This window comes from Myxocyprinus asiaticus, chromosome 4 (assembly GCF_019703515.2).
Source record: "Myxocyprinus asiaticus isolate MX2 ecotype Aquarium Trade chromosome 4, UBuf_Myxa_2, whole genome shotgun sequence".
In the NCBI taxonomy this organism is placed as follows: domain Eukaryota; kingdom Metazoa; phylum Chordata; class Actinopteri; order Cypriniformes; family Catostomidae; genus Myxocyprinus; species Myxocyprinus asiaticus.
Genome location: NC_059347.1, coordinates 194,816 through 220,314, shown reverse-complemented (window position 1 = coordinate 220,314; position 25,499 = coordinate 194,816). Strand labels below are relative to the sequence as shown.

The following is a 25,499-nucleotide window of genomic DNA, read 5'->3' as shown; positions in this document are numbered from 1 at the left end:
TTTTTATTTATTCTTTATTTTAATGGTCAGCATTTGACTGATACTAAAAAGTACTGATGTTTATATAGCTATTTATTTTATTTTTATTTATTCTTTATTTTAATGGTCAGCATTTGAGTGATACTAAACAGTAATACTGATGTTTATTTAGCTATTTATTTTATATTTATTTATTCTTTATTTTCATGGTCAGCATTTCACTGATACTAAACAGTACTGATATTTATTTAGCTATTTATTTTATATTTATTTATTCTTTATTTTAATGGTCAGCATTTGACTGATACTAAACAGTAATACTGATGTTTATTTAGCTATTTATTTAATTTGTATTTATTCTTTTTATTAATGGTCAATATTTGACTGATACTAAACAGTACTGATGTTTATTTATAAATTTATATTATTTTTATTTATTCTTTATTTTAATGGTCAGCAACTGACTGATACTAATTAGTAATACTGATGTTTATTTACCTATTTATTTAATTTTTATTTATTCTTTATTTTAATGGTCAGGATTTCACTGATATTAGACAGTACAGATGTTTATTTAGATATTTATTTTATTTTTATTTATTCTTTATTTTAATGGTTAGCATTTGACTGATACTAAACAGTAATACTGATGTTTATTTAGCTATTTATTTCATTTTTATTTATTCTTTATTTTAATGGTCAGCAACTGACTGATACTAAACAGTACTGATGTTTATTTAGCTATTTATTTTCTTTATATTTATTCTTTATTTTCATGGTCAGCATTTTACTGATTCTAAACAGTACTGATGTTTATTTAGCTATTTATTTTATTTTTATTTATTCTTTACTTTCATGGTCAGCAACTGACAGATACTAAAAAGTAATACTGATTTTTATTTAGCTATTTTTTTGAATTTGTTTTTATTCTTTATTTTCATGGTCAGCATTAAACAGTACTGATGTTTATTTAGCTATTTATTTTATTTTTATTTATTCTTTATTTTAATGGTCCGCATTTCACTGAAACTAAACAGAACTGATGTTTATTTAGCTATTTATTTTATTTTATTATTCTTTATTTTAATGGTCAGCATTTGACTAATACTAAACAGTAATATTGATGTTTATTTAGCTATTTATTTAATTTATATTTATTCTTTATTTTAATGGTCAGCATTTGACTGATACTAAACAGTACTAATGTTTATTTAGCTATTTATTTTATTTTTAATTATTCTTTATTTTAATGGTCAGCATTTGACTGATACTAAACAGTAATACTGATGTTTATTTAGCTATTTATTTTATTTTTATTTATTCTTTATTTTAATGATCAGCATTTGAGTTATACTAAACAGTACTGATGTTTATATAGCTATTTATTTTATTTTTATTTATTCTTTATTTTAATGGTCAGCATTTGAGTGATACTAAACAGTAATACTGATGTTTATTTAGCTATTTATTTTATTTTTATTCATTCTTTATTTTAATGGTCAGCATTTGAGTGATACTAAACAGTACTGATGTTTATTTAGCTATTTCTTTTATTTTTATTTATTCTTTATTTTAATGCTCAGCATTTGACTGATACTAAACAGTAATACTGATGTTTATTTAGATATTTATTTTATTTTTATTTATTCTTTATTTTCATGGTCAGCAACTGACAGATACTAAACAGTAATACTGATGTTTATTTAGCTTTTTTTTATTTTTTTTAATTCTTTATTTTCATGGTCAGCATTAAACAGTACTGATGTTTATTTAGCTATTTATTTTATTTTTATTTATTCTTTATTTTAATGGTCAGCATTTCTCTGAAACTAAACAGAACTGATGTTTATTTAGCTATTTAATTTTTTTATTATTCTTTATTTTAATGGTCAACATTTGACTAATACTAAACAGTAATATTGATGTTTATTTAGCTATTCATTTTATTTTTATTTATTCTTTATTTTAATGATCAGCAATTGGCTGATTCTAAACAGTACTGATGTTTATTTAGCTATTTATTTCATTTTTATTTATTCTTTATGTTAATGGTCAGCATTTGTCTGATACTAAACAGTACTGATGTTTATTTAGCTATTTATTTTATTTTTATTTATTCTTTATTTTAATGGTTAGCATTTGACTGATACTAAACAGTAATACTGATATTTATTTAGCAATTTATTTTATTTTGATTTATTCTTTATTTTAATGGTCAGCAACTGACTGATACTAAACAGTACTGATGTTTATTTAGCTATTTATTTCATTTTTATTTATTCTTTATTTTAATGGTCAGCATTTGTCTGATACTAAACAGTACTGATGTTTATTTAGCTATTTATTTTATTTTTATTTATTCTTTATTTTAATGGTCAGCAACTGACTGATACTAAATAGTAATACTGATGTTTATTTACCTATTTATTTAATTTTTATTTATTCTTTATTTTAATCGTCAGCATTTGACTGATACTAAAAAGTACTAATGTTTATTTAGCTATTTATTTTATTTTTAATTTTTCTTTATTTTAATGGTCAGCATTTGACTGATACTAAACAGTAATATTGATGTTTATTTAGCTATTTATTTTATTTTTATTTATTCTTTATTTTAATGATCAGCAATTGGCTGATTCTAAACAGTACTGATGTTTATTTACCTATTTATTTAATTTTTATTTATTCTTTATTTTAATGGTCAGCATTTGACTGATACTAAAAAGTACTGATGTTTATTTAGCTATTCATTTTATTTTTATTTATTCTTTATTTTAATGATCAGCAATTGGCTGATTCTAAACAGTACTGATGTTTATTTAGCTATTTATTTCATTTTTATTTATTCTTTATTTTAATGGTCAGCATTTGTCTGATACTAAACAGTACTGATGTTTATTTAGCTATTTATTTTATTTTTATTTATTCTTTATTTTAATGGTCAGCAACTGACTGATATTAAACAGTAATACTGATGTTTATTTACTTATTTATTTAATTTTTATTTATTCTTTATTTTAATGGTCAGCATTTGACTGATACTAAAAAGTACTAATGTTTATTTAGCTATTTATTTTATTTTTAATTTTTCTTTATTTTAATGGTCAGCATTTGACTGATACTAAACAGTAATATTGATGTTTATTTAGCTATTTATTTTATTTTTATTTATTCTTTATTTTAATGGTCAGCATTTGAGTGATACTAAACAGTACTGATGTATATTTAGCTATTTATTTTATTTTTATTTATTCTTTATTTTAATGGTCAGCATTAAACAGTACTGATGTTTACTTAGGTATTTATTTTATTTTTATTTATTCTTTATTTTAATGGTTAGCATTTGACTGATACTAAACAGTAATACTGATATTTATTTAGCAATTTATTTTATTTTGATTTATTCTTTATTTTAATGGTCAGCAACTGACTGATACTAAACAGTACTGATGTTTATTTAGCTATTTATTTCATTTTTATTTATTCTCTATTTTAATGGTCAGCATTTGTCTGATACTAAACAGTACTGATGTTTATTTAGCTATTTATTTTATTTTTATTTATTCTTTATTTTAATGGTCAGCAACTGACTGATACTAAATAGTAATACTGATGTTTATTTACCTATTTATTTAATTTTTATTTATTCTTTATTTTAAAGGTCAGCATTTGACTGATACTAAAAAGTACTAATGTTTATTTAGCTATTTATTTTATTTTTAATTTTTCTTTATTTTAATGGTCAGCATTTGACTAATACTAAACAGTAATATTGATGTTTATTTAGCTATTTATTTTATTTTTATTTATTCTTTATTTTAATGATCAGCAATTGGCTGATTCTAAACAGTACTGATGTTTATTTACCTATTTATTTAATTTTTATTTATTCTTTATTTTAATGGTCAGCATTTGACTGATACTAAAAAGTACTGATGTTTATTTAGCTATTCATTTTATTTTTATTTATTCTTTATTTTAATGATCAGCAATTGGCTGATTCTAAACAGTCCTGATGTTTATTTAGCTATTTATTTTATTTTTATTTATTCTTTATTTTAATGGTCAGAATTTCTCTCATACTAAACAGTACTGATATTTATTTAGCTATTTAATTTATTTTTATTTATTCTTTATTTTAATGGTCAGCATTTGACTGATACTAAACAGTACTGATGTTTATTTAGCTATTTATTTCATTTTTATTTATTCTCTATTTTAATGGTCAGCATTTTACTGACACTAAACAGTAATACTGATGTTTATTTAGCTATTTATTTTATTTATTCTTTATTTTCATGGTCAGCATTTCACTGATACTAAACAGTACTGATGTTTGTTTAGCTATTTATTTTATATTTATTTATTCTTTATTTTAATGGTCAGCATTTCACTGATACTAAACCGTAATACTGATGTTCATTTTGCTATTTATTTTATTTTTATTTATTCATTTTATTAATGGTCAATATTTGACTGATACTAAACAGTACTGATGTTTATTTAGCTATTTATTTTATTTTTATTTATTCTTTATTTTAATGGTCAGCATTTGACTGATACTAAACAGTAATACTGATGTTTATTTAGCTATTTATTTTATTTTTATTCATTCTTTATTTTAATGGTCAGCATTTGACTGATACTAAACAGTACTGATGTTTATTTAGCTATTTATTTTATTTTTATTCATTCTTTATTTTAATGATCAGCAATTGGCTGATTCTAAACAGTACTGATGTTTATTTAGCTATTTATTTTATATTTATTTATTCTTTATTTTAATGGTCAGCATTTCACTGATACTAAACAGTAATACTGATGTTCATTTTGCTATTTATTTTATTTTTATTTATTCTTTTTATTAATGGTCAATATTTGACTGATACTAAACAGTACTGATATTTATTTAGCTATTTATTTTATTTTTATTTATTTTAATGGTCAGCAACTGACTGATACTAAACAGTAATACTGATGTTTATTTACCTATTTATTTAATTTTTATTTATTCTTTATTTTAATGGTCAGCATTTGACTGATACTAAACAGTAATATTGATGTTTATTTAGCTATTTATTTTTTTTAATTTATTCTTTATTTTAATGGTCAGCATTTGACTGATACTAAACAGTTATACTGATGTTTATTTAGTTGTTTATTTTATTTCTATTTATTCTTTACTTTAATGGTCAGAAATGTACTGACACTGAACAGTACTGATGTTTATTTAGCTATTTTTTTTATTTTTATTTATTCTTTATTTTATTGGTCAGCGTTCACTGATACTAAACAGTACTGATGTTTATTTAGCTATTTATTTCATTTTTATTTATTCTTTTTATTAATGGTAAATATTTGACTGATACTAAACATTACTGATGTTTATTTAGCTATTTATTTTATTTTTATTTATTCTTTATTTTAATGGTCAGCAACTGACTGATACTAAATAGTAATACTGATGTTTATTTACCTATTTATTTAATTTTTATTTATTCTTTATTTTAATGGTCAGCATTTGACTGATACTAAAAAGTACTGATGTTTATTTAGCTATTCATTTTATTTGTATTTATTCTTTATTTTAATGGTCAGAATTTTTCTGATACTAAACAGTACTGATATTTATTTAGCTATTTACTTTATTTTTATTTATTCTTTATTTTAATGGTCAGCATTTGACTGATACTAAACAGTACTGATGTTTATTTAGCTATTTATTTTATTTTTATTTATTCTTTATTTTAATGGTCAGCATTTGACTGACACTAAACAGTAATACTGATGTTTATTTAGCTATTTATTTTATTTTTATTTATTCTTTATTTTCATGGTCAGCATTTCACTGATACTAAACAGTACTGATGTTTATTTAGCTATTTATTTTATATTTATTTATTCTTTATTTTAATGGTCAGCATTTCACTGATACTAAACAGTAATACTGATGTTCATTTTTCTATTTATTTTATTTTTATTTATTCTTTTTATTAATGGTCAATATTTGACTGATACTAAACAGTACTGATGTTTATTTAGCTATTTATTTTATTTTTATTTATTCTTTATTTTAATGGTCATCAACTGACTGATACTAAACAGTAATACTGATGTTTATTTACCTATTTATTTAATTTTTATTTATTCTTTATTTTAATGGTCAGCATTTGACTTATACTAAACAGTACTAATGTTTATTTAGCTATTTATTTTATTTTTAATTATTCTTTATTTTAATGGTCAGCATTTGACTGATACTAAACAGTAATACTGATGTTTATTTAGCTATTTATTTTATTTTTATTTATTCTTTATTTTAATGGTCAGCATTTGAGTGATACTAAACAGTACTGATGTTTATTTAGCTATTTATTTTATTTTTATTTATTCTTTATTTTAATGGTCAGCAATTGGCTGATTCTAAACAGTACTGATGTTTATTTAGCTATTTATTTTATTTTTATTTATTCTTTATTTTAATGGTCAGCATTTGACTGATACTAAACAGTAATACTGATGTTTATTTAGCTATTTATTTTATTTTTATTCATTCTTTATTTTAATGGTCAGAATTTTTCTGATACTAAACAGTACTGATATTTATTTAGCTATTTATTTTATTTTGATTTATTCTTTATTTTAATGGTCAGCATTTCACTGATCCTAATCATACAGTACTGATGTTTATTAAGCTATTTATTGTATTTTATTTATTCTTTATTTTCTCAGTGTTCATTTCTAGAATTTGTTGACAATGTGCAATAATAATGTCAAATATTCTTTGATAAAAAATATTTAAGAAAGCAGCCTTCTGAGTACCTTTGCATAGTCATATTGGTGCAAAATCCACATAGAAAAGGTCTGCTTTCATTGCAGCTCAAAAATTAAATATATCGGCCACCATATCGGTAATCGTTGAATTTTCTCTCTCTAAAATCAGTATCGGTCTCAAAAATCCCATATCAGTCGGGCTCTAATTTGAATCATATATACTGTATGTTCATCATCTTTTTGAACCATTTCCTTCTGGCTGATGCTACAGAGCACTGAGCACCAGAACCATCAGGCACAAGAATAGTTTTTTTTTTCCCTCAGGTTATCCATCTCATGAACAGTTAAAAACTATGCTATAATTACGTACAATACACAGCCTAGTCAGTTATATTATTTAACATATCCAACCTCTTCTGCATTACATTCCCTTGCACTGTGTACAACGTATTTGTAATTGTACATGCTACTGTATATATAGATTTTGTCTTACTGTGTATTTCTATATATACTTATATTTCTATTCACTTTTTTTAATTCTATTTTTTATTATCTCTGTCTTTTTGTTGTATTGTTTGTGCACTGGAAGCTTTTGTCACTAAGACAAATTCATTTTGTGTGTAAGCATTCTCATTCTGATCATAGGAGAATGTATTAAAGTCATTTTTTATTAGATTTTTTTATGAATTTTAATGTCTTAATGAATGTAATCCAATGGAATTATCAAAACTGTAAAACGGCACATCCACAAAGCCTCTAATCCAATCAGGGTTTGTGTTATTCAAAGCTCAAGTGGAGGAGGTGGACAGGGCTCTACTCAGCTTATCTACTCCGCCATGTTGCCATTTCCACTTATTATAAGCGACTTTGGGCTTGTTTTTTCATGAAGTCACTTATAAAAATGGGAAGTCATGGGTTTTGGGCTTGTTTCCAGAGTAAAGTCACGTTTTTGGTTTTGCTGACTCTTGGGCTCCCAGCAGGAGCGGACTGGCCATCGGGAGAACCCGGACTTTTCCCGAAGGGCCGACCGCGAAACGAGTCTGAACGGGCCGCGATAAGCTGAAATGGGCCACCGTGTTATGCAGAACGAGCCACAAAACGGCGCCACGTTATGCCGAAGGGGGCAGCGATGTGCAGAAAAGGACAGCGATTTCTCTTCTCAGTCTGCCCCTGGCTCCCAGCTTACATTACACTGCAACCCACCACTAAGAGCAGCTGCCAAATAACCCAATCTACTGTTTGAACTGCGCTCTTCATCAGTAATGTCAAACACACGGCCAGTGAAAGAATCATTTGACCCGCGCAATGGCGGAATTCTACACTCGCGGTCCCGCGAATATGCGCATCTACGTGCTTTTCATCTTAAACTGGGTCTGAAACAGAGCAGCCCAGTTAATTTCCTCAATCATGGTAATAAAGACAGCAGTGACATATACAAGAAAAATGTTAGATGTAAATGTTAATTTCCCCACTGTTTCCAAGTTCTATCAGAGTTTAGTGGAGAAGCAGACCTGTAATTAACATTATTCGTGCAGTTCATTTTCATCCAAGCCTTAGTTTGTGATCATATTCGATTTCTCTTTTATTACAGCAAAAGTCAGGGTTCTCACCCTTTTTGACCTATGAATTTCCATGTTTATTTCTCATTTAAAATAACTAACTCAAAAGAACAACACTGACAAATGAGAGATCATGGATTGCATTTATATATCCCTGCTGAAAAAACAAACAAACAGCTAAAACCAGCCTAAGCTGGTTGGCTGGTTTTAGCTGATCAAGCTGGTTTTATAGGGGTTTTGAACACTTTTTGGCTGGTCTTAGCTGGTCTGGCTGGGAGATCAGCTGACTAACCAGACAAAACCAGCTTGGCCAGGCTGGGAGATCAGATTAAACCAGCTTAGGCTGGTTTTAGCTGTCTTTTTGAGCAGCGATATTCATAGACTTTTATAATATTTATTCATATTAATATTTATAATATTCCCTGATATTATTAGGTTTTCCATGACAGTGTGAACCCTGGAGGTGCAATGAGCTGTTTTATATATCCATTAGTAAAGCAGTATAAAGTTGATTTGGACTTGTTAACTCCAGAAGAACATTTGAATGAACTCTGTGTGTAAAACACGAGGTTTAACAAAATATATTGGAATAAACTGGCTATGATCAGATCGGTGATTAGGACCATAAGACCCTCCATAAGCACACACACTATTGCAACACTGGCCCAAGCATGCGTAACGGTGAGCAAATACACATAAGAAAAGATCTGTTTAGTACTGTTCAGATCAAACATAGTGTAGGTAAAGGAAATTTATTTATTATTTATGTTTCTAAACATTTTATGCATAATTTGATAAATTTTCAAAAGTATTTCTAAAGCACAGTGTTGAGTACAGTGTCTAGGGCGGAAGTACACAGAACGATGAATCAGCACAGTTTTCCGGTTAAGTCTTTTGAAGATCAGCGTATTTGTTTGTAGATACTTTACTTTTATTTTTGGTTCATTGATTTATTTTACGTCACAAGGTAAAGCTTTCAAAGCCGATTGTGGAAATCATGTTTGTACTAATGGCCTTGTATTAAACTCATGGAAGGTAATCGGTCACAGCACACAGACTGCAAACTGAGCAACCATGAAAAGCATTATGTCCTGCTAGGTTTGATAAAAGTAAAGTATTTATCATACAGCATATGGTCAATACATTTAATGTCACAGAAAGATGTTTCGAGTATGTGGGAATGTTTATGTACCTGATTTATTTATCTGATTAAATTAATAAAATGCAGAACCAAATACTTGAGTATTTGATGTTAACTGACAGGTAGTGTGTTCTCACTTTATAATACTGTTCAAAATAACCATTAACTCATAGGGAAAGAATCAATAAGATTCCATTCATTAATAAAGGGTTACCATGATTTTCACTTTAGAATATTGCTCAAAATAACAATTAACTCAAAGGAAGGACACAACATATAAGATCTCTTTCACTAGTGATCGATTATCATGATTTTCACTTTATAATACTGTTTATAATAAGTAATTTCTTCATAAGGATGCGGTAACAGTTGACTCATTAAAGCAATAGTTCACCCAAAAATGAAAATGTGCTGATAATTTACTCACCCTCAGGCCATCCAAGATGTATCTGAGTTTCTTTCTTCATCAGAACAGAATTTAAGATTTTTAGGATTTCATTTCAGGCCTCCTCCTTTAAACAATGTAAGTGAATGTCCTCCATTTTTTGACGGTCCAAAATGCATATTTAGAGTGCATCAAAATAATCCACACGACTCCAGTCGACAAATAAAGTTCTTCTGAATGCACACGATTGATTGTTTTTAGAAACAAAACAATACTTATATACTTTTTAACTACAAATGTTTGCTTTCGTACATCTATGTGACACGCTCATCAGAGGGATGACGTAAGCTCGATGGTAAGGTCATACGTCACGTGAAGGAGGCAGGAAATGCATCATTGTTTTCAAGAGGAGGGCTGTACAAAAGTTTAATCATCTTTGCTGTAGATTTGTTCACAATGGTCATTTGGTGTGTGTATCCTGGATGCTTCAACCTTCAGAAACCCCAAAGAAAATGCACGCCGGGAAACATTTCATCGATTGCCTATACATGATCATGAGCGATTGAAGCTCTGGTGTATCACACTGAACCTGGATATCAGTACACCCCTAAATTCTCTCAAATATTGGAGGGTGTGCAGTGAACATTTTACCCCTGAGGATTTCAGACCATCGAAAGAAACAAAGGGTCGATATCTGAATTCATTGGCTGTGCCCCTGCTGTTTTTCCAGTGAACTCAGGTATGTGTGAAAACTTTGTCACTGTCACGCCTCCCTTGGGCTCTGCACCTCCCTCAGTGCTCCGCTCCTCATCACCCGATTTCTAATTCACCGCACCTGCACTCAATTCACTCGTGCATCACTGCCTGCATAAATAACTCACCTTCATGCCACTACACTGTCAATTCTCACACAAAGGACTCTAGTTTGACCGCGCTGCTCTCACGCAGTGTTTATTTATCTGTCTGTATTTGCTCTTGATTTTTGTCGATATCTGTTTAGTGTTTACTCTGCTGTTTCGCCAGATACCTCTTCTTCAGTTTGTGAAGCTTCTCTTCTGTGTGGTATCACCTGTACCATTGATCTCACTGTGTAAACACTGTAAATCCTGTGAATCTCAGTAAACTCTCTCACACTTGGTTTCACTAACTACAACTTGTGTGGCTTTAATTCCTGACAGTCATATAGCCTATATATTTCTGCTAAAGAAAAAGCACCAGTAGATAATGCAATGGCATTGCTCCGAAATAAAGGATGGTTATTTACTGCAGTAATTTTTTTTTTTTATGATTATTTGGATTTTTTATTTTTTTATTTATTTTATATTGTTTTGAAATTGTTTTGGACTGTTTTGGTTTGTGAACAGCACTTGGTCTGTGGTCTGTGCAAGTTTCTCTTGTAAACAATGACGTGCTTCCTGCCTCCTCCTCCACGTGACGCGCGACCTTACCAACGAGCTTACGTCATCCCTCTCATGAGCGCACGTCACAGAGATGTACGGAAGCGAACATTTGTAGTTAAAAAGTATTTAAGTATTGTTTTGTTTCTAAAAATAATCAATAATTTGGGTTCAGAAGAACTTTATTTGTCGACTGGAGTCATGTGGATTATTTTGATGCACCCTAAATATGCATTTTGGACCGTCAAAAAATGGAGGACATTCACTTGCATTGTTTAAAGGAGGAGGCCTGAAATGAAATCCTAAAAGTCTTAAATTCTGTTTTGATGAAGAAAGAAACTCTGGATAGCCAGAGGGTGAGTAAATTATCAGCAAATCTTCATTTTTGGGTGAACTATTCCTTTAATAAGGGTTAACAAATATGTTCAATTTACTATTACATATTTTATACTATTACTATTAATTTGTAATGATTAGGAAAGATTCCCTTAATTAATACAGTGGATGGACACACAGTACAACATTCCTTTATTTAAGGATAGCTGACTAGTTGTGATACTCTATCAGGCACTGTAGGCTAGTGATTTAAAATGATGTTATGTTCATAAACTGATTTCTTATTAAAAACACATGACACATGCTTCTCCGAAGATGCATTTTTGTGTTGACATCAATACAAATTTATTTATTAGCCTTTAGACACTACTTTTCGAGAAGGTTGTTGTTTGTTGTGATGAATAATTAATTAGTAATTAATTTTAAACTATTTTAGTTAATAGTCCTCAATTAGCCAGTGAAAATTCAGTAATAACTGATTAGCTAACAGTGAACTACCAGTTATCAGTTCGATGTTATGTATTGATTAGTTAATTGTGTTTCCATATTAGTTAATAGTTGTTAATAAATTGTTCATGTTGTACTACTCATTTGTCCTGCATTAATCCTTCATAGTTACCTGTTAATGAAGTAACAGTATTCTAAAGTGTTACCATTTAATGTTGAGCATAACTGTATGTTTAACTAACCTTCCTAAAATCTTTATTCTCCTGTATGTTACAGTGTATGAATTTCATCAATAAACTACAGCTGAATGTCACAGACATATTCAATAAAGGCAGTGTTTTTTTTTAAAGTAAAGAGAAATATTGACTCAATGACTCACTGTAAATCTAGTTGATGAGAGATTTTGTTTATTTGACGATTCATTAAATGATTTCTAGAAAGAGTTTGCAGTTGTGTTGATGTGAGATACAGTGAGTATATTTCACTCACCCAGTTGTGCGTGTCTCTGATGTTCACAGACACACTGAGGAATCAGAATAAACTCTAAATCCAGCATAGAGGGGTTGAGTGAATGTGGTGATGAATGTGTGTAAGTGTGTGAGTGTGTGTGTGTCAGAGACGCTGTAGAAGGACAGAGTGCCAGCCGGACAGTCCACATACACTCCTACTCTCTTACAGCCGTGTGAAGGGGGACGTATGACAGTTCTGTTATTATTGTGACAGACAGCGAATCTGTCATCAGAACAGCACAGACTCCAGGAGTTTACACTGAATCCAAACCAACAGTCATAACTCCCTCCTTTCCTGCTGATTCCTTTATATGACACTGATACATCAGCACCATTTCCACTCCATTGAGTCTCCCAGTAACAGCGTCCAGTCAGACTCTCTCTACACATAACCTGATGATACACATCAAATCTCTCTGGATGATCCGGATATGACTGACACTCTCTCACACATGTCACCTTCCTGTTCCCCTCAGACAGAATGAGTTCAGTGTGTGCTGTGTTTGAATCCAGTGTGAGATCACAGAAATCTGAACACAAGAAGAGAAAAACACTTATAACACAACACAACAATCACTAAACTTGTGTGTGTGTGTGTGTGTGTGTGTGTGTGTGTGTGTGTGTAGACCTACATTTGTGTAGTCCTGCTGTAATCATGAACTCTCCTCCATGATCCACACTATAAAAACACAAACACACACAAATGATCACATCTCACCTGAAACACAATTCTCACATCTGTGATGAAATACATTGTGGGAAACAAAGTTTGAGACCCAAAATAAGTTTATTGTTCTGATTGTAATTGCTGTGTGTAACAAGTTCTTTGTGTGAAAAGGAGAAAGCTGGAACCGGATCAACAATCCACATGAGCTTTTATTGAATTAACACAAAAATCGTTTTTCAGCACAACACAATACACTGGAACACTCTGCTGCGTGTATCCGACTCTCTTTGCCTCTCTGGCATCTGGCTCGCTCTTAATTCCCTCTCACGCCCTCACTGTAATGAGAAACAGGTGTTAAGAGATAATCATTCTGACTGATGTACAGCACTCCCCTCGACCACCTGGGACAACACAGCTCCCAACCCCCTGTCCGAGGTATCGGTCTGTAAAACAAAATAGAGATAAAAACCAGGAGAATGTAAAAATGGCCCGCCACAAAGTGAAGCTTTCACCTGCGTAAAAACCTGTTGGTACGGCTTTGTCCACTGGACCAGGTCTGGTGCTCCCTTTTTAGTGAGATCAGTCAGCGTTCCGGTGATGTCTGGATAATTAGGCACAAACCTTCTGTAGTAGCCAGCCAGACCCAGGAACTATCTCACCTCCTTTTTGGTCTTGGGACTCAGACAGGCCGCAATTGCTGCAGTCTTATCAATTTGCGGCCAGTGTCCTGAAAATATATGCTACCTATCAAGATGTGCTACCATCACTATATTCACGTAGTTTTTGGGTTGGGGCTTAGTACAGCCTTACACCATATCACACTATCTGATATTATGCTGGTAGCACATCCTGATAGGTATTATCCACCAGACAAGATGTGCTACCTAGGATTTTAACACATTACATGCTGTTGTAATACATACTAACAGGCTCTCCTGTGCCTGCTGACATGTGCTACCCATGTTTTAACTTTACATATGACTGTTTTTACTGCTGGTAGCACATCCTGAGCAGGTAGCACAGATTATCAGAACACCGCACCTGTCCATGACCCAAGTGGAAGCCCAGATCCCGTACTTCCAGCTGCCCAATTGCGTACTTCTTTGGGTTTGCCATGAGTCCCGCTCATCTCAACGACCTCAGGACAGCACTCAGATGCCGCTGCCAATCGTTACTGTAAATCATGATATCATCCAAATAGGCAGTGGCGTAAGCCGTGAGGATTCGGTCCATGAACCACTGAAATGTAGCCGGGGCCCCGAACAAACTGAATGGAAGCGTCACGAATTGGTGTAATCCAAACGGTGTGGAAAATGCCATCTTTTCACAGGACATGGAAGTTAAGAATTAATCCCTTTGTTAAATCCAGTGTTGAATAAAAGCGAGCCACGCCTAACCGACTGAGCAGTTCATCACTCCGAGACATTGGGTACACATCAAATTTAGACACTGCATTGACTTTTCTATAATCCACACAGAACCAGACCGAACCGTCGCTCTTCGGAACCAGCACCACCAGGCTGGCCCAGTCACTGTGAGATTCTTCTACTACCCCCATGTCTAGCATGGACTTTAATTCTTCCCGAACCACGTTTTTGTGTTTGGGTAATTGGTAAGGATGACTGCATACCACTACCCCTGGGGTCATTTCGATATGGTGCTTTATGAGATTCATACGACCGTGGAGAGGTGAGAACACGTCAAAGAATTCTCTCTGCAACTTGGAACCTTGTGATGGTGAGAGGTGGTCTCTGCAAGTGATGGGGTGACTCGATCGGTGGCTTTTCAATTCACCTCTGGTCTGAGCTCCTCACTCTCCAGAACCACCATTGCCAAAGTCACGGGGGGTTGAGGTAGAAAATCTGAGGGGCTTCGCCTCTATCTGTGCGTTTAATCTCAAAATCGACTTCCCCAACTCGCCGTGTGAGCTCAAAGGGTCCTTGCCACATGGTGAGTAATTTAGAGCTCGATGTGGGGAACAATAAAAGGACTTTATCTCTCGGTGTAAATTCCAATAGTTGAGTACCCCTATTATACAGCGGCTTTGATGTTCTTGAGCCTGGAGAAAATTCTCCTGCGTTAATTGCCCCAATGTGTGGAGTTTTGCTATCAGATACTACGTAATGTATTGAATTTAGTTTTTGCTGTTTGAAGGTCCCTCCTCCCAATTTTCCCATATGACATTGAGCACGCCACGCCTGTACAATAATTCAAATGGGGAGAACCCAGTGGAGGCTTGCGGGACCTCTCATACTGCAAACAATAGGGGCTCAAACCACTTGTACCAATTTCGAGCGTCTTCATCAACGAACTTACGAATCATGTATAGTGTCTGATTAAATCGTTCGACCAAGCCATATGTTTGGGGATGATAAACGCTGGTCCGAGTCGATTTAATCCCCAACAATTTGTACAGTTTCGTAGTGTACGTGACATAAACGTTGTGCCCTGATCAGTGAGGACTTCTTTCGGAATCCTATTCTGAAGAGTGCAACTATGTGCTGAAATGTTGTGCAGAGGCACTGCTTTTGGATATCGCATTGTGCAGTCCACCAGAACCAACACAAAGCGATGCTCGCTTGCTGTCCCCTCTAATGGCATGATGAGGTCCATGCCAATTCTTTCGAAGGGGACCTCGATCAGCAGAAGCAGGCACAATGGCGCTCTTGGGGTGGCCAGTGGATTCAGCAGCTGACATTCACGGCGTGCCGCACACCACCTTCGGACTTCCCCGTGAATGCCCGCCAAATAGAAATGGGCCATTAGACTGCTCAGTGTTTTTCCCTGCCCTAAGTGACCTGCCATCAGATTATAATGAGCCATTTAGAATAACATTTTCAATCGGCTCTTCTGAATTAACAATTGGGTTGTATCTTTCTTTGTCTGAGCGTCCTGTGTCACCCGATACAACCGATCCTTGATAATTTAAATATACGGATATGCAAGTGCAATGTCTGGCTGGAGGCATTGACCATCAATCAGTTTCACTGGTCAAAGGTGTGCCTAAGGGTCTTGTGTCTGCTCCAGAGGGAAATCCCCTGCAGGGAATCCTCTAAGGGCTGGACAAGCTGAGACTTGCCCCTCCCTTATGTCATCCTTATGTGGAACTGACATAGACGGTTCCGCCTTCCCAGCCAGTCAATCGCAAACCACACAGGAGACACTTTGAGGGAAATTTGTGTGGATGGGTCCTGTAACAAAGTAGTAAATGGCAGCCAATTCATACCCAAGATTAGTGGGTGGCTGAGGTGGGGACTAACCACAGCCTTGACACTATGCTTTTGTCCCCGAAATGTAATAATGACAGTCACTACAGGGTAATTGTGAATATCACCGTACACACATCTCACCTTCACCCAGCAGCTTGTACCCAAAGCCTCGTTTTGAACCAAGCATTGGTGGATGGAGGTTTGGTTACAACCCGAATCCATCTGTACCTGCGGCAGTGGATTCCTCAACCTCAGGGTGAGAGTGGAGAGGGAAAGGGGAAACCGGCGGGTTGAGAAAACCCCCAAAGCAGGGGAACCAGTTTGGGAGGGGGAACTCAATGTTTCCCGGAGAGTGGAAACAGGATGGGAGGAGGGGGAGGGGAGATAGAGAAAGAGAAAGAGAGAAGAGAGAGAGATGACGATGAGGGCTCACCGGCCCATCGCCATATGATCGTCTGCCAGCTGGACGGCGACATCCAGTGACACCGGGCGATGGCACTGGACCCACTCCACGGTTCCTCTTGGCAGACGAGTGGTGAACTGCTCCAGCACCATATGATCGATCACCACCTCGCCGTTGCACTCCTCCACGGCCAGTACCCACTGCCAGCAGGCATCACGGAACAGCTGGGTACAGAAAATGGGTGGCCGACCTCGGCAAGCGTGAGGGAGAAAAAAAAATGCTGGCAGTTTTGTTCTGGAGTTCAGCCGACCCATTGCAAGATCAGGTCAATCATCAGGTCTTCGTACTCCAGACGGTTGTCAGCGGGGAGTTGCTGAGTCACGAGCTGGGCTTCTCCAGACAGCAGCGGTAGCAACCAAATCGCCCACTGGGATTTCCGCCATCTGGAGGCTCTAGCGGTTTGCTCGAAGAGCCCCATGAACACCTCCGGGTCATCCTGGGGGCCCATTTTGGCCAACACTGCCTCTGGGGTTGCAGCTGAGGACCTTTCCTGGGTTAACAGGATTTACAATACCCACCGGTCCTCCATTTGGGCCTGGAGGAGCTCCTGGAAGAGCTGCTCCTGGGCCAGGTGGGCCTGGTGGTGTCTCTTGAATGTCGGTGAGGGCTCGGATGACTTCGCCTGGTGGTGAGGACTCTGTGGTGGCACTTCTTCCTCCAAGTTCCCGGGTTTCGGCAACAGTGTAAAAAGTCTGTTGTATGAGGAGGAGGAAGCGGGAACCAGATCAACAATCCACATGAGCTTTTAATGAATTAAAACAAAATTCCCTTTTCAGCACAACACAAAACACCTGGAACACTCTGCTGCGTGTGTCTGACGCTCTCTGCTTCTCTGGCATCTGGCTCGCTCTTAAATCCCTCATGCCCTCACTGCAATTAGAAACAGGTGTTAGAGATAATCATCGATAGGTGATAATTCTCACCGTTCTCATCTCCCAATCTCACTCTCCATTCACAAACCACCGCTCGACCACGCCCCCACAACCACACTGTGCTTTCCATGGATATTAAAACTAATTAAAATAGTTTGAATATTTATTTGCTTTGCTTGATCAATGTCTACACAGTACAACTCAGTGAATCTTGTGTATAGACTGTATATAGATTCTCTGATATGAAACTGTAATGAGCCAAACAAACCTGAACTACTTCATAGCTGTACAGATATAGAAAATGTATTTACTTAAAAGTGCTGTAAGTGACTTTTAACTGAAATAACACACAGAGAATCTCTCTCTCTCTCTCTCTCTCTAAATACACGATTCAAATAGCTTTATTGGCATGGTAAAAAAGAGGCTGTTAAACCATCAAACTTAAAACTTTTACAACTAGTTTAAACTTTCAGAGAAGGCTTTGTCAAGCCAACATCATAGCTTCACATAAACTTTACTTATCTAGTTAATACAATAAAATCTTCAATGACAAAACTCTCATAGAAATGTTGCACACTAGCAGTCAGAAGTTTGCACACACCTACTCATTCTTTACTATTACTCTAAAATAAGGAAAATACCAATTATTATTTCATGAAAAGCCGTGAAAACTGAAATAACACAAAAGTATGGGAATTATGTATTGATCAATCCATGTTAAATGAAACCTCTTTTGAAACAGTATTGAAGGAGTTCACATGTACGATGATCACTTGAGCACTGCTGCACCTTCACTTTCTCTCATACATTTATCAGAACAAAAAATAAATAACATTTTAATTTAGAAAAAATATATACCTAGACAATTTACAAATGTCTACAAAAGTAATTTCAAGACCTTAAGATAAGATAAGAAATGCTGTTTTCTTGTTTTATTATTGAATTACTGCACATTTACAGAGGGTTCAGTGTTTGCATTTCCTGTGTGTTTTGATGCAGTTTGAGAAACATACAATCTGTTGTTTCGAGTGTCATCCACACACATTACTGAACCTAATAATGACACACAGGACTGTTATTTAGTTTTCCTGGAACTGAATGTGTTAACACTAACTACAAAACATATGTGATTAATCGTGATTAAATATTTTAATCGACTGACAGCCTTACAACACATGAGGGGTGTGAGGGGTCCAGGAACTGAGTTTAACACCCCTGCAATACATACACACAACATCCCATCAACAATAAACTCAAGGGCTTTCACACTGCACTTAACCCTGGGTGATTGTCTTTTTAAACCCGCTTTTAAACTTGAGTAAAGCAACATTTCACACTTGTCATTCTGAAAGGTGATTAGCACTTCTTTTAATCCTGGATTATGAAACCTGCTCCAGAGCAGTGTTAGCGGCGCTTTTAAAAGTGCACCAGTAAGTTTTTATCTGGCTCTTATTTCTCCCAATAGTACCAGTGGTTTTGGACATCTATCATCATGGAGACACAAAGTTTATTTACTAACTGCTGCCGCGTCACACAAAGATGTTTGTTTATGTTCTGTTTTATTACTTTTAGTCTGTGTTTTTCTCTGTCTCATACTACACACATCAGTATAATGGACATTCTCGGATTAAATCTAAATGAATTCTCACAGGTTGTTGTACACTGGACTGTGAGCGGACTGTCGTGACTCGTGAACTCTCTGGCGGCTGATGAGACCGTTGTGTGCTCACTCTTGGTGCTTGATGTCACACCGTTTATCTGTGATCATTATTGTTATTATTAGTGGTAGTAATTGGTCAACTACATGACAGTTTGTTATGTGCTGTCAACATGGCAGCATCCATGAGGGGGCGACCTGCTCAATGTAAAATTAAACAGCTTTTATTGAGGTCTGTATCTGACTGGAGTCTTCATCTAATGTGAGTGTACATCATTTTAAACATAGTTGTGTGCTATTGTGTTTATTTGTAAAACTTTTTAAATGAGCTAAATACAGTGGCAGAGTGGAGCACAACACAACTGAATTAACAAAGCAAATAAAAGCTGAAAACACAATGGAAATAAACCACAACACAATTAAATTAAGCTACAACACAACAAGATTATCTGAAAATAAATATGTATAAAAATGCAGTACTTATTTGTCCTGAAGTGCTCTGGATTATGCATATCTGGTTGTTTTTTTTACCAGAACTCTTAATGCACATAATGTTATCAACATTTCTAACTTTCTCGAAGCCGTACTGGCTTTGACTGGGGAACTTCTCTTGTAGTGTCCTGCGGTGGGACACATCGTGTCGGGGTCCTGATCACCCTGTCGGGGTTTATTGTGCGATAACAACCTGCCTCCTGTACATTATCCCTTACTTACCATATGCCATACTATAAAATATTTTTTAATAATTATTTTACAATGTATTAAATTGAATTTAGCATAAACAAAAATCCTAATAATTTGTAATGATTCCTGCCCAAATTAACAGTTTAGATATGCATTTGATTCAGTGATTGGTTGCTTTTGTAACTAAGTTTGATTCTAAATAGGGCTGTCAAATTATTAAAATATTTAATCGCAATTAATTGCATAATGTTTCTGTAGTTAATCCCGATTAATCACAGTATCTTTATAAACTTGAGTGGACAAAATATGCTTCATCCAGATGTGTTTTTCAGTCATCCACACAAAACCTACTCCATCAACAGAGTTGAACAACAGAAAATGAACACAACACAACTCAATTCAAATGATGCACAAAATATGGTAATTGTAAGTGTATTATGACAGGATTTATTTGCTTCTTTTTATGGAGTTTTATTCTACGGGCCATATTACACATTAACGGCGTTTAAAAAATTAGTGGCGTTAAACTAATTTGGGTTAACTTCGACAGTACTAATTCTAAACAATACCTACTTAAAAAAATGATTATTAATTTGCAGTTTATTTATTGGTGTTTTCTCAAGTACTGTTTTCTGCTACAGTATCACTGTCTAGTTCCTGTACACCTAACACAGTCAGCTCATTGTAACATTGCATATAAATGTATAAATGGTTACATATAAAATGTTTACATATAAACAATCCGTTTGCTGCTAAATTTATTTTCCAAAAGTATATACTGTATTTTACTTCCACAAATTAAGTTTGAAGTGTTTCCTGCCTGAGTAGACACTTTTTGTGACAAACTTTCCAAACAGATTAACTAAGAAACATTGATGGTGCCATTCCCAAAATACTCCCACACCGCAGACTTCAGTTGCAAAATAAAGGTTCAGGGAGCTGAGCTGAGCCCTTACCATGCCTTTCAAATGAAGTGTCGGTTGAATGTAAAATGAGGAAATCGCAATTTAGTAATGTATTTTATCAAGTCAAATTTATCTGATGATATGTCTTCATTAAACTGATTTGGATTTGAGAAAAGTTCAGACATTTTATATTCAAACAGTTTATATATTCATGCAATACCGTGAATAAGATGTCTATGTGTGAAAATCATCTATTTTAAAACCAGGGTATATCGTGAAACCATTAAACTGTTACATCCCTACTGGAGTTACTGCCATTATTACAAAAACCATCCTCAACATCATTACAGCAGAGAAATACCAACCTGCAGTCACTCTTGCATCATTTGCCAGTGATGTTGCTTCTGTTATGATCGGTACGCTTTGAAAATTTTACTTCTATTTGAATACTTGGTAAAGAATTAATTTTTACTATCAAGGCAAAAACACTGAAGTAAGAGGCTAAAAGACCTCCCCCACTGTCACTGTCCACTGTTTCCCATCAAATAAAAAAGCCTTACCCAACCAAATACTGCAAAACCATTTCAGCAATATTTTGGTTCTATCAAGCAAGCAGTACAAGAACAGAGTCAACAGCACAAGGTCTTTATAACTTTAACAAGGCTGAGAGATGCTGCACAGACAGTTTCAAGTGTTCCCAAGAAGAAACCTCTTCCATTCACAAGTGAAGCAAGAGGTTTGAACATACCACAGATTTATTTATACTTTTTTATTATTATTACCTAATAAACTTTGCCCATTAGAGATATGCCACCTTTTTTGTATTTAGGGGGACTGCCCTCAAGTCATCTCTTGGACAACTAAAGTCCAAAAGCACTGTAAAGGACAGGTGGAAATCTTGGCTATGTGTTGGGGTTTATGATTTAGTGATTATGACCTGAGACAACTGGGATGGGCTCCAGCACTCCCGCGACCCTGCAGAGGACAAGTGGATTTAGAAGACGGATGGATGGATGGATTTAGTGATTAGTAACACTATGTAACAGTTAAAGGACGGGCAAGGAGGAGGCGGGAACCGGCTGAACAGTAAATGTAAGGTTTAACGTAAAACTAAACTGAGAACAACATGAAACATAAGACAAACAGACACATATGCAACGTGGCCACGTGCGTCTCTCTCTCTCCTGTACCGGTGTCTCCGGCTGCCCCTTATCTCGCTCTTCCACTGATCAACTGATTCAGCGCCGGCCGTGCTCCATCAATGCCCAGCCACGCCCTCCTCGTCACACACTGATAATAATGTTCTTAAGGGGGGTGATTTGTTGGGGTTCATGATTTTATGATTGCTTACACTTTAAAATAAGATTGTAGACAAGGTGGGGTGGGGTCCTTCGGGGTATCAGGGGGTAGTCCCCCAAAATATTTCAAACTTACTTGACACTAATGTAGGAACTGACTCTCATATTTTGTTGACATGCAGACCTATGAAAGAAATCGTGCAGAATGCACTGCAAATATAATGGAAATAATGTTTAAATATGTGCAAAATGCCTCGCAAAATTTTCTTTGGTCAGATACAATAAATATTTTTATTATTTTTGTGTTTTACTGTTTAAAAATGTAAAATTGTAGTGCTTTAAACAGCACTTTAGAGAGATGGAGCACTCTGCGCTCCAAAGCCAATGAAATTTGATTTATAAAAACAAAACACTCTAAACTTTGACAAATGTAGTCAATAGCACCTTCATGAAGCAATATCAGGGACTCAAAAGTGTTTTTTTGTTGTTCTATTTTTTCAAACTCAAAACCATGAATTAAAAATATTTTTATTTTTTTTCCCTTTTCATGAGTAGGTTCTGAATTCCCTTGAATGCCCCCCAGAGTGAGTTATGTCCACACGCAAAATATCAAAAGAATGCTGCAACGCCGCAGCTCAATGTGGCCCAAATCTTATTTTTTCACTCATTAATAACACTTTACGATAATGTTCTTGATGGGGGGTGATTTGTTGGGCATTATGATTCCTAACACTTAGATAGTAGACCGGGTGGGGGTGGGGTCCTTCAGGGATATTAAGCTTTAATTTGAGGGATCAGATCCCACCCAAAAAGTTCAACTTTTGTGTCTCATATTTTGTTGACATGCAGACCTATGAAAGAAAGTGTGCACAGGGCTCGACAATAAGGACTACCCGATGACCCGGGGCCAGTGTGAGAAAGATTCGGGCCAGTTGCTAGAACTGTCACTTGCCCGATCAGGCCAGTGCTGCATTTATAACATTAGTGCATGCAAACAACAAGCGAGAGAGCACAAAAATTACATGAAGCGAACGAAGTCTTCTAACCGAGGAGCGAGCGCGAGTATATTTATCTCGCAAAGATGCGCAAATGCATAATACACTGGACGCGCCAGGCACAGTCACGTGCAAGCACAAGATCGTGCAGACACCGAGTGCACTCTCCTAGCACTGTCCTCGCTCTTTTCCAAGTGTCTTAGCAGCAGCTATTACCAATGTGTAGAAAATAGCAGGAAAAAAACCCACTTAATGAATTTCATAGTGGGATTTAACGTCTTGTGCAACATTTTAAGTATCCCCGCACATTCCGTGTTCACAGTGTGTGAAATCCCCACATTTTTCATTTTTACATTTTGGTGAAAATTAGTATTCCACACATTGGAACACAAGAAATCAACAGTTTCTTTCTATAGGACGGAAAATCCATGTCTCTCCGTGCATATGTCTCATCATCATCTCTCGCCGTGCAGCGTAGACTGTTTAACATGCATGTGCTCTCGTAAAGGGACAGAGCGCTAGTTTTATTCTCACTGTAAAAAAACGAGCACATTTTCTCTCATTAATTCGCCTTTAGAGATGAAGCGCTGAATGAGACGTAGTAAACTTTGTTAAACCCCAGTTATACAGGTGTCTGGAAATCACGAGCTGCACAATATCCAAAATGTAAGTATAGATTTAATTAGGTAATGTTTCAAAATGTAAACATTAATTTGACATGATAATGGCGTTTGATATGAAAAGAAGCAAGATCACTATGGCTATTAGGCTATTATTATCAGAGCTGTTCAGCTGCAGGGTGAAGATGAATATTTGAAACAGTCTACTTCATATCATCCTCATAAAACACCTGTTACATGTCTCATTTCTGGACCATACAGGTATTTTTGTTTTTGTTCTTTGAATATCAGTCAGTGTTGGTCTTGTTTGGGTTGTCTGATTTCATGTTATATACACATTCTTAATTCACAGATTAGGCCTAATATCTCCCTACTGTATATTACCGATTTAGTAGCAAGTCTGTTGTCTCAGCCAATAATCAAGTCTTTAACTCAGTGACTAAATCTTTGATCCTAGTGAAAACACTACACATGGGCAAAAGTTGCATGACAGCATGACTAAACGGGTGACCGAAAGCCCATCATCTCCTCCACAGAACTCTTGGCTTAAAAGCACATGTGTAAATGGCAGGACGGCTGAGGTTAATATGATGTATTTATGAATTTATATCTGTAAAGCGCATATATGGGATTACATAAGGCATAAATCATATCTTGCAAATTATAAATGTGATTCAATTTTGGGGGACATTTTATTTTTCTCTCCAATTTGGAAAGACCAATTCCAAATGCGCTCTAAGTCCTTGTGGTGGCGTAGTGACTCGCCTCAATCTGGGTGGCACAAGATGAATTTCAGTTGCCTCCGCATCTGAGACCATCAATCCGTGCATTGTCACATGGCTTGTTGAGCGCGTTACTGTTTGGAGGCCCACGCTATTCTCCACGGCATCCACACACAGCTCACCACACGCCCCACCAAGAGCGAACCACATTATAGCGACCACAAGGAGGTTACCCCATGTGACTCTCCCCTCCCTAGCAACAGGGCCAATTTGGTTGCTTAGGAGACCTGGCTGGAGTCACTCAGCATGCCCTGGATTCGAACTCGAGACTCCAGGGGTGGTAGTCAGCATCTTTACTCACTGAGCTACCCAGGCCCCTGGGGGACATTGTATTAAAAACATAAGATACGTAAAAAATATTTATCTTCGGACACATTTTTTAAAGCCATGATGGTAAAAACAGCTATTTGTCATTTTTGTGTTGGGGCCAGTGAAAATTTTGACAGGGCCAGTTAAAATCTGAAGCACTGGCCCAACTGGGCCAGTAGAAAAAATCCTTAGCATTGAGCCTTGGTGCAGAATACACAGCAAATATAATTTAAGTAATGTTTAAATATGTACAATACGCTTCGAAAAACAGTAATATGTAGCAATATCAGAGACTCAAGTGTTTTTTTTTTATCAAAACCATTAAATAAATTATTATTTTTTTTACCTTTTCATGAGTAGGTTTTGAATTCCCTTGAATAACCCCCAGAGTGAGTTATGTCCACACGCAAAATATCAAAAGAATGCAAAATCCATTAAAATGAGGTCACATGACACTTCACAGCGTAGATGAGTAATATACTGAATTCTTGATTTGTCATTTTAAAACCTA

At 35.0% G+C, this 25,499-nt stretch overlaps 2 protein-coding genes and 1 pseudogene across 6 annotated transcripts in view; 1 reads left to right on the top strand and 2 right to left on the bottom strand.

Moving 5' to 3' along the window:
* The window catches only part of LOC127435276 (protein NLRC3-like), a 431,316-nt pseudogene that overhangs the window by 355,183 nt on the left and 50,634 nt on the right, over positions 1–25,499 (top strand).
* The window catches only part of LOC127434361 (NACHT, LRR and PYD domains-containing protein 12-like), a 33,327-nt gene continuing 20,236 nt past the window's right edge, over positions 12,409–25,499 (bottom strand). For 4 of the 5 annotated variants that reach the window (XM_051687053.1, XM_051687077.1, XM_051687068.1 and 1 more), the window contains 2 exons: positions 13,160–13,206; positions 12,409–13,057 (listed from right to left, as the gene is read on the bottom strand). In XM_051687053.1, coding sequence (XP_051543013.1) covers positions 12,531–13,057; positions 13,160–13,206 — 574 coding nt within the window. In that variant the 3' untranslated portion in view covers positions 12,409–12,530. Of the gene's footprint in view, positions 13,058–13,159; positions 13,207–17,657; positions 17,737–25,499 lie in introns of all 5 variants that reach the window. The other variant, XM_051687085.1, reaches the window with a different exon arrangement.
* LOC127434401 (zinc finger and SCAN domain-containing protein 23-like) lies at positions 13,189–17,649 on the bottom strand. The gene is made up of 2 exons (XM_051687125.1): positions 16,837–17,649; positions 13,189–13,529 (listed from the first exon to the last, which is right to left on the bottom strand). The coding sequence occupies exons 1-2, from the start codon at positions 17,118–17,120 to the stop codon at positions 13,508–13,510; spliced, it is 306 nt and encodes a 101-aa protein (XP_051543085.1). The 5' UTR covers positions 17,121–17,649; the 3' UTR covers positions 13,189–13,507.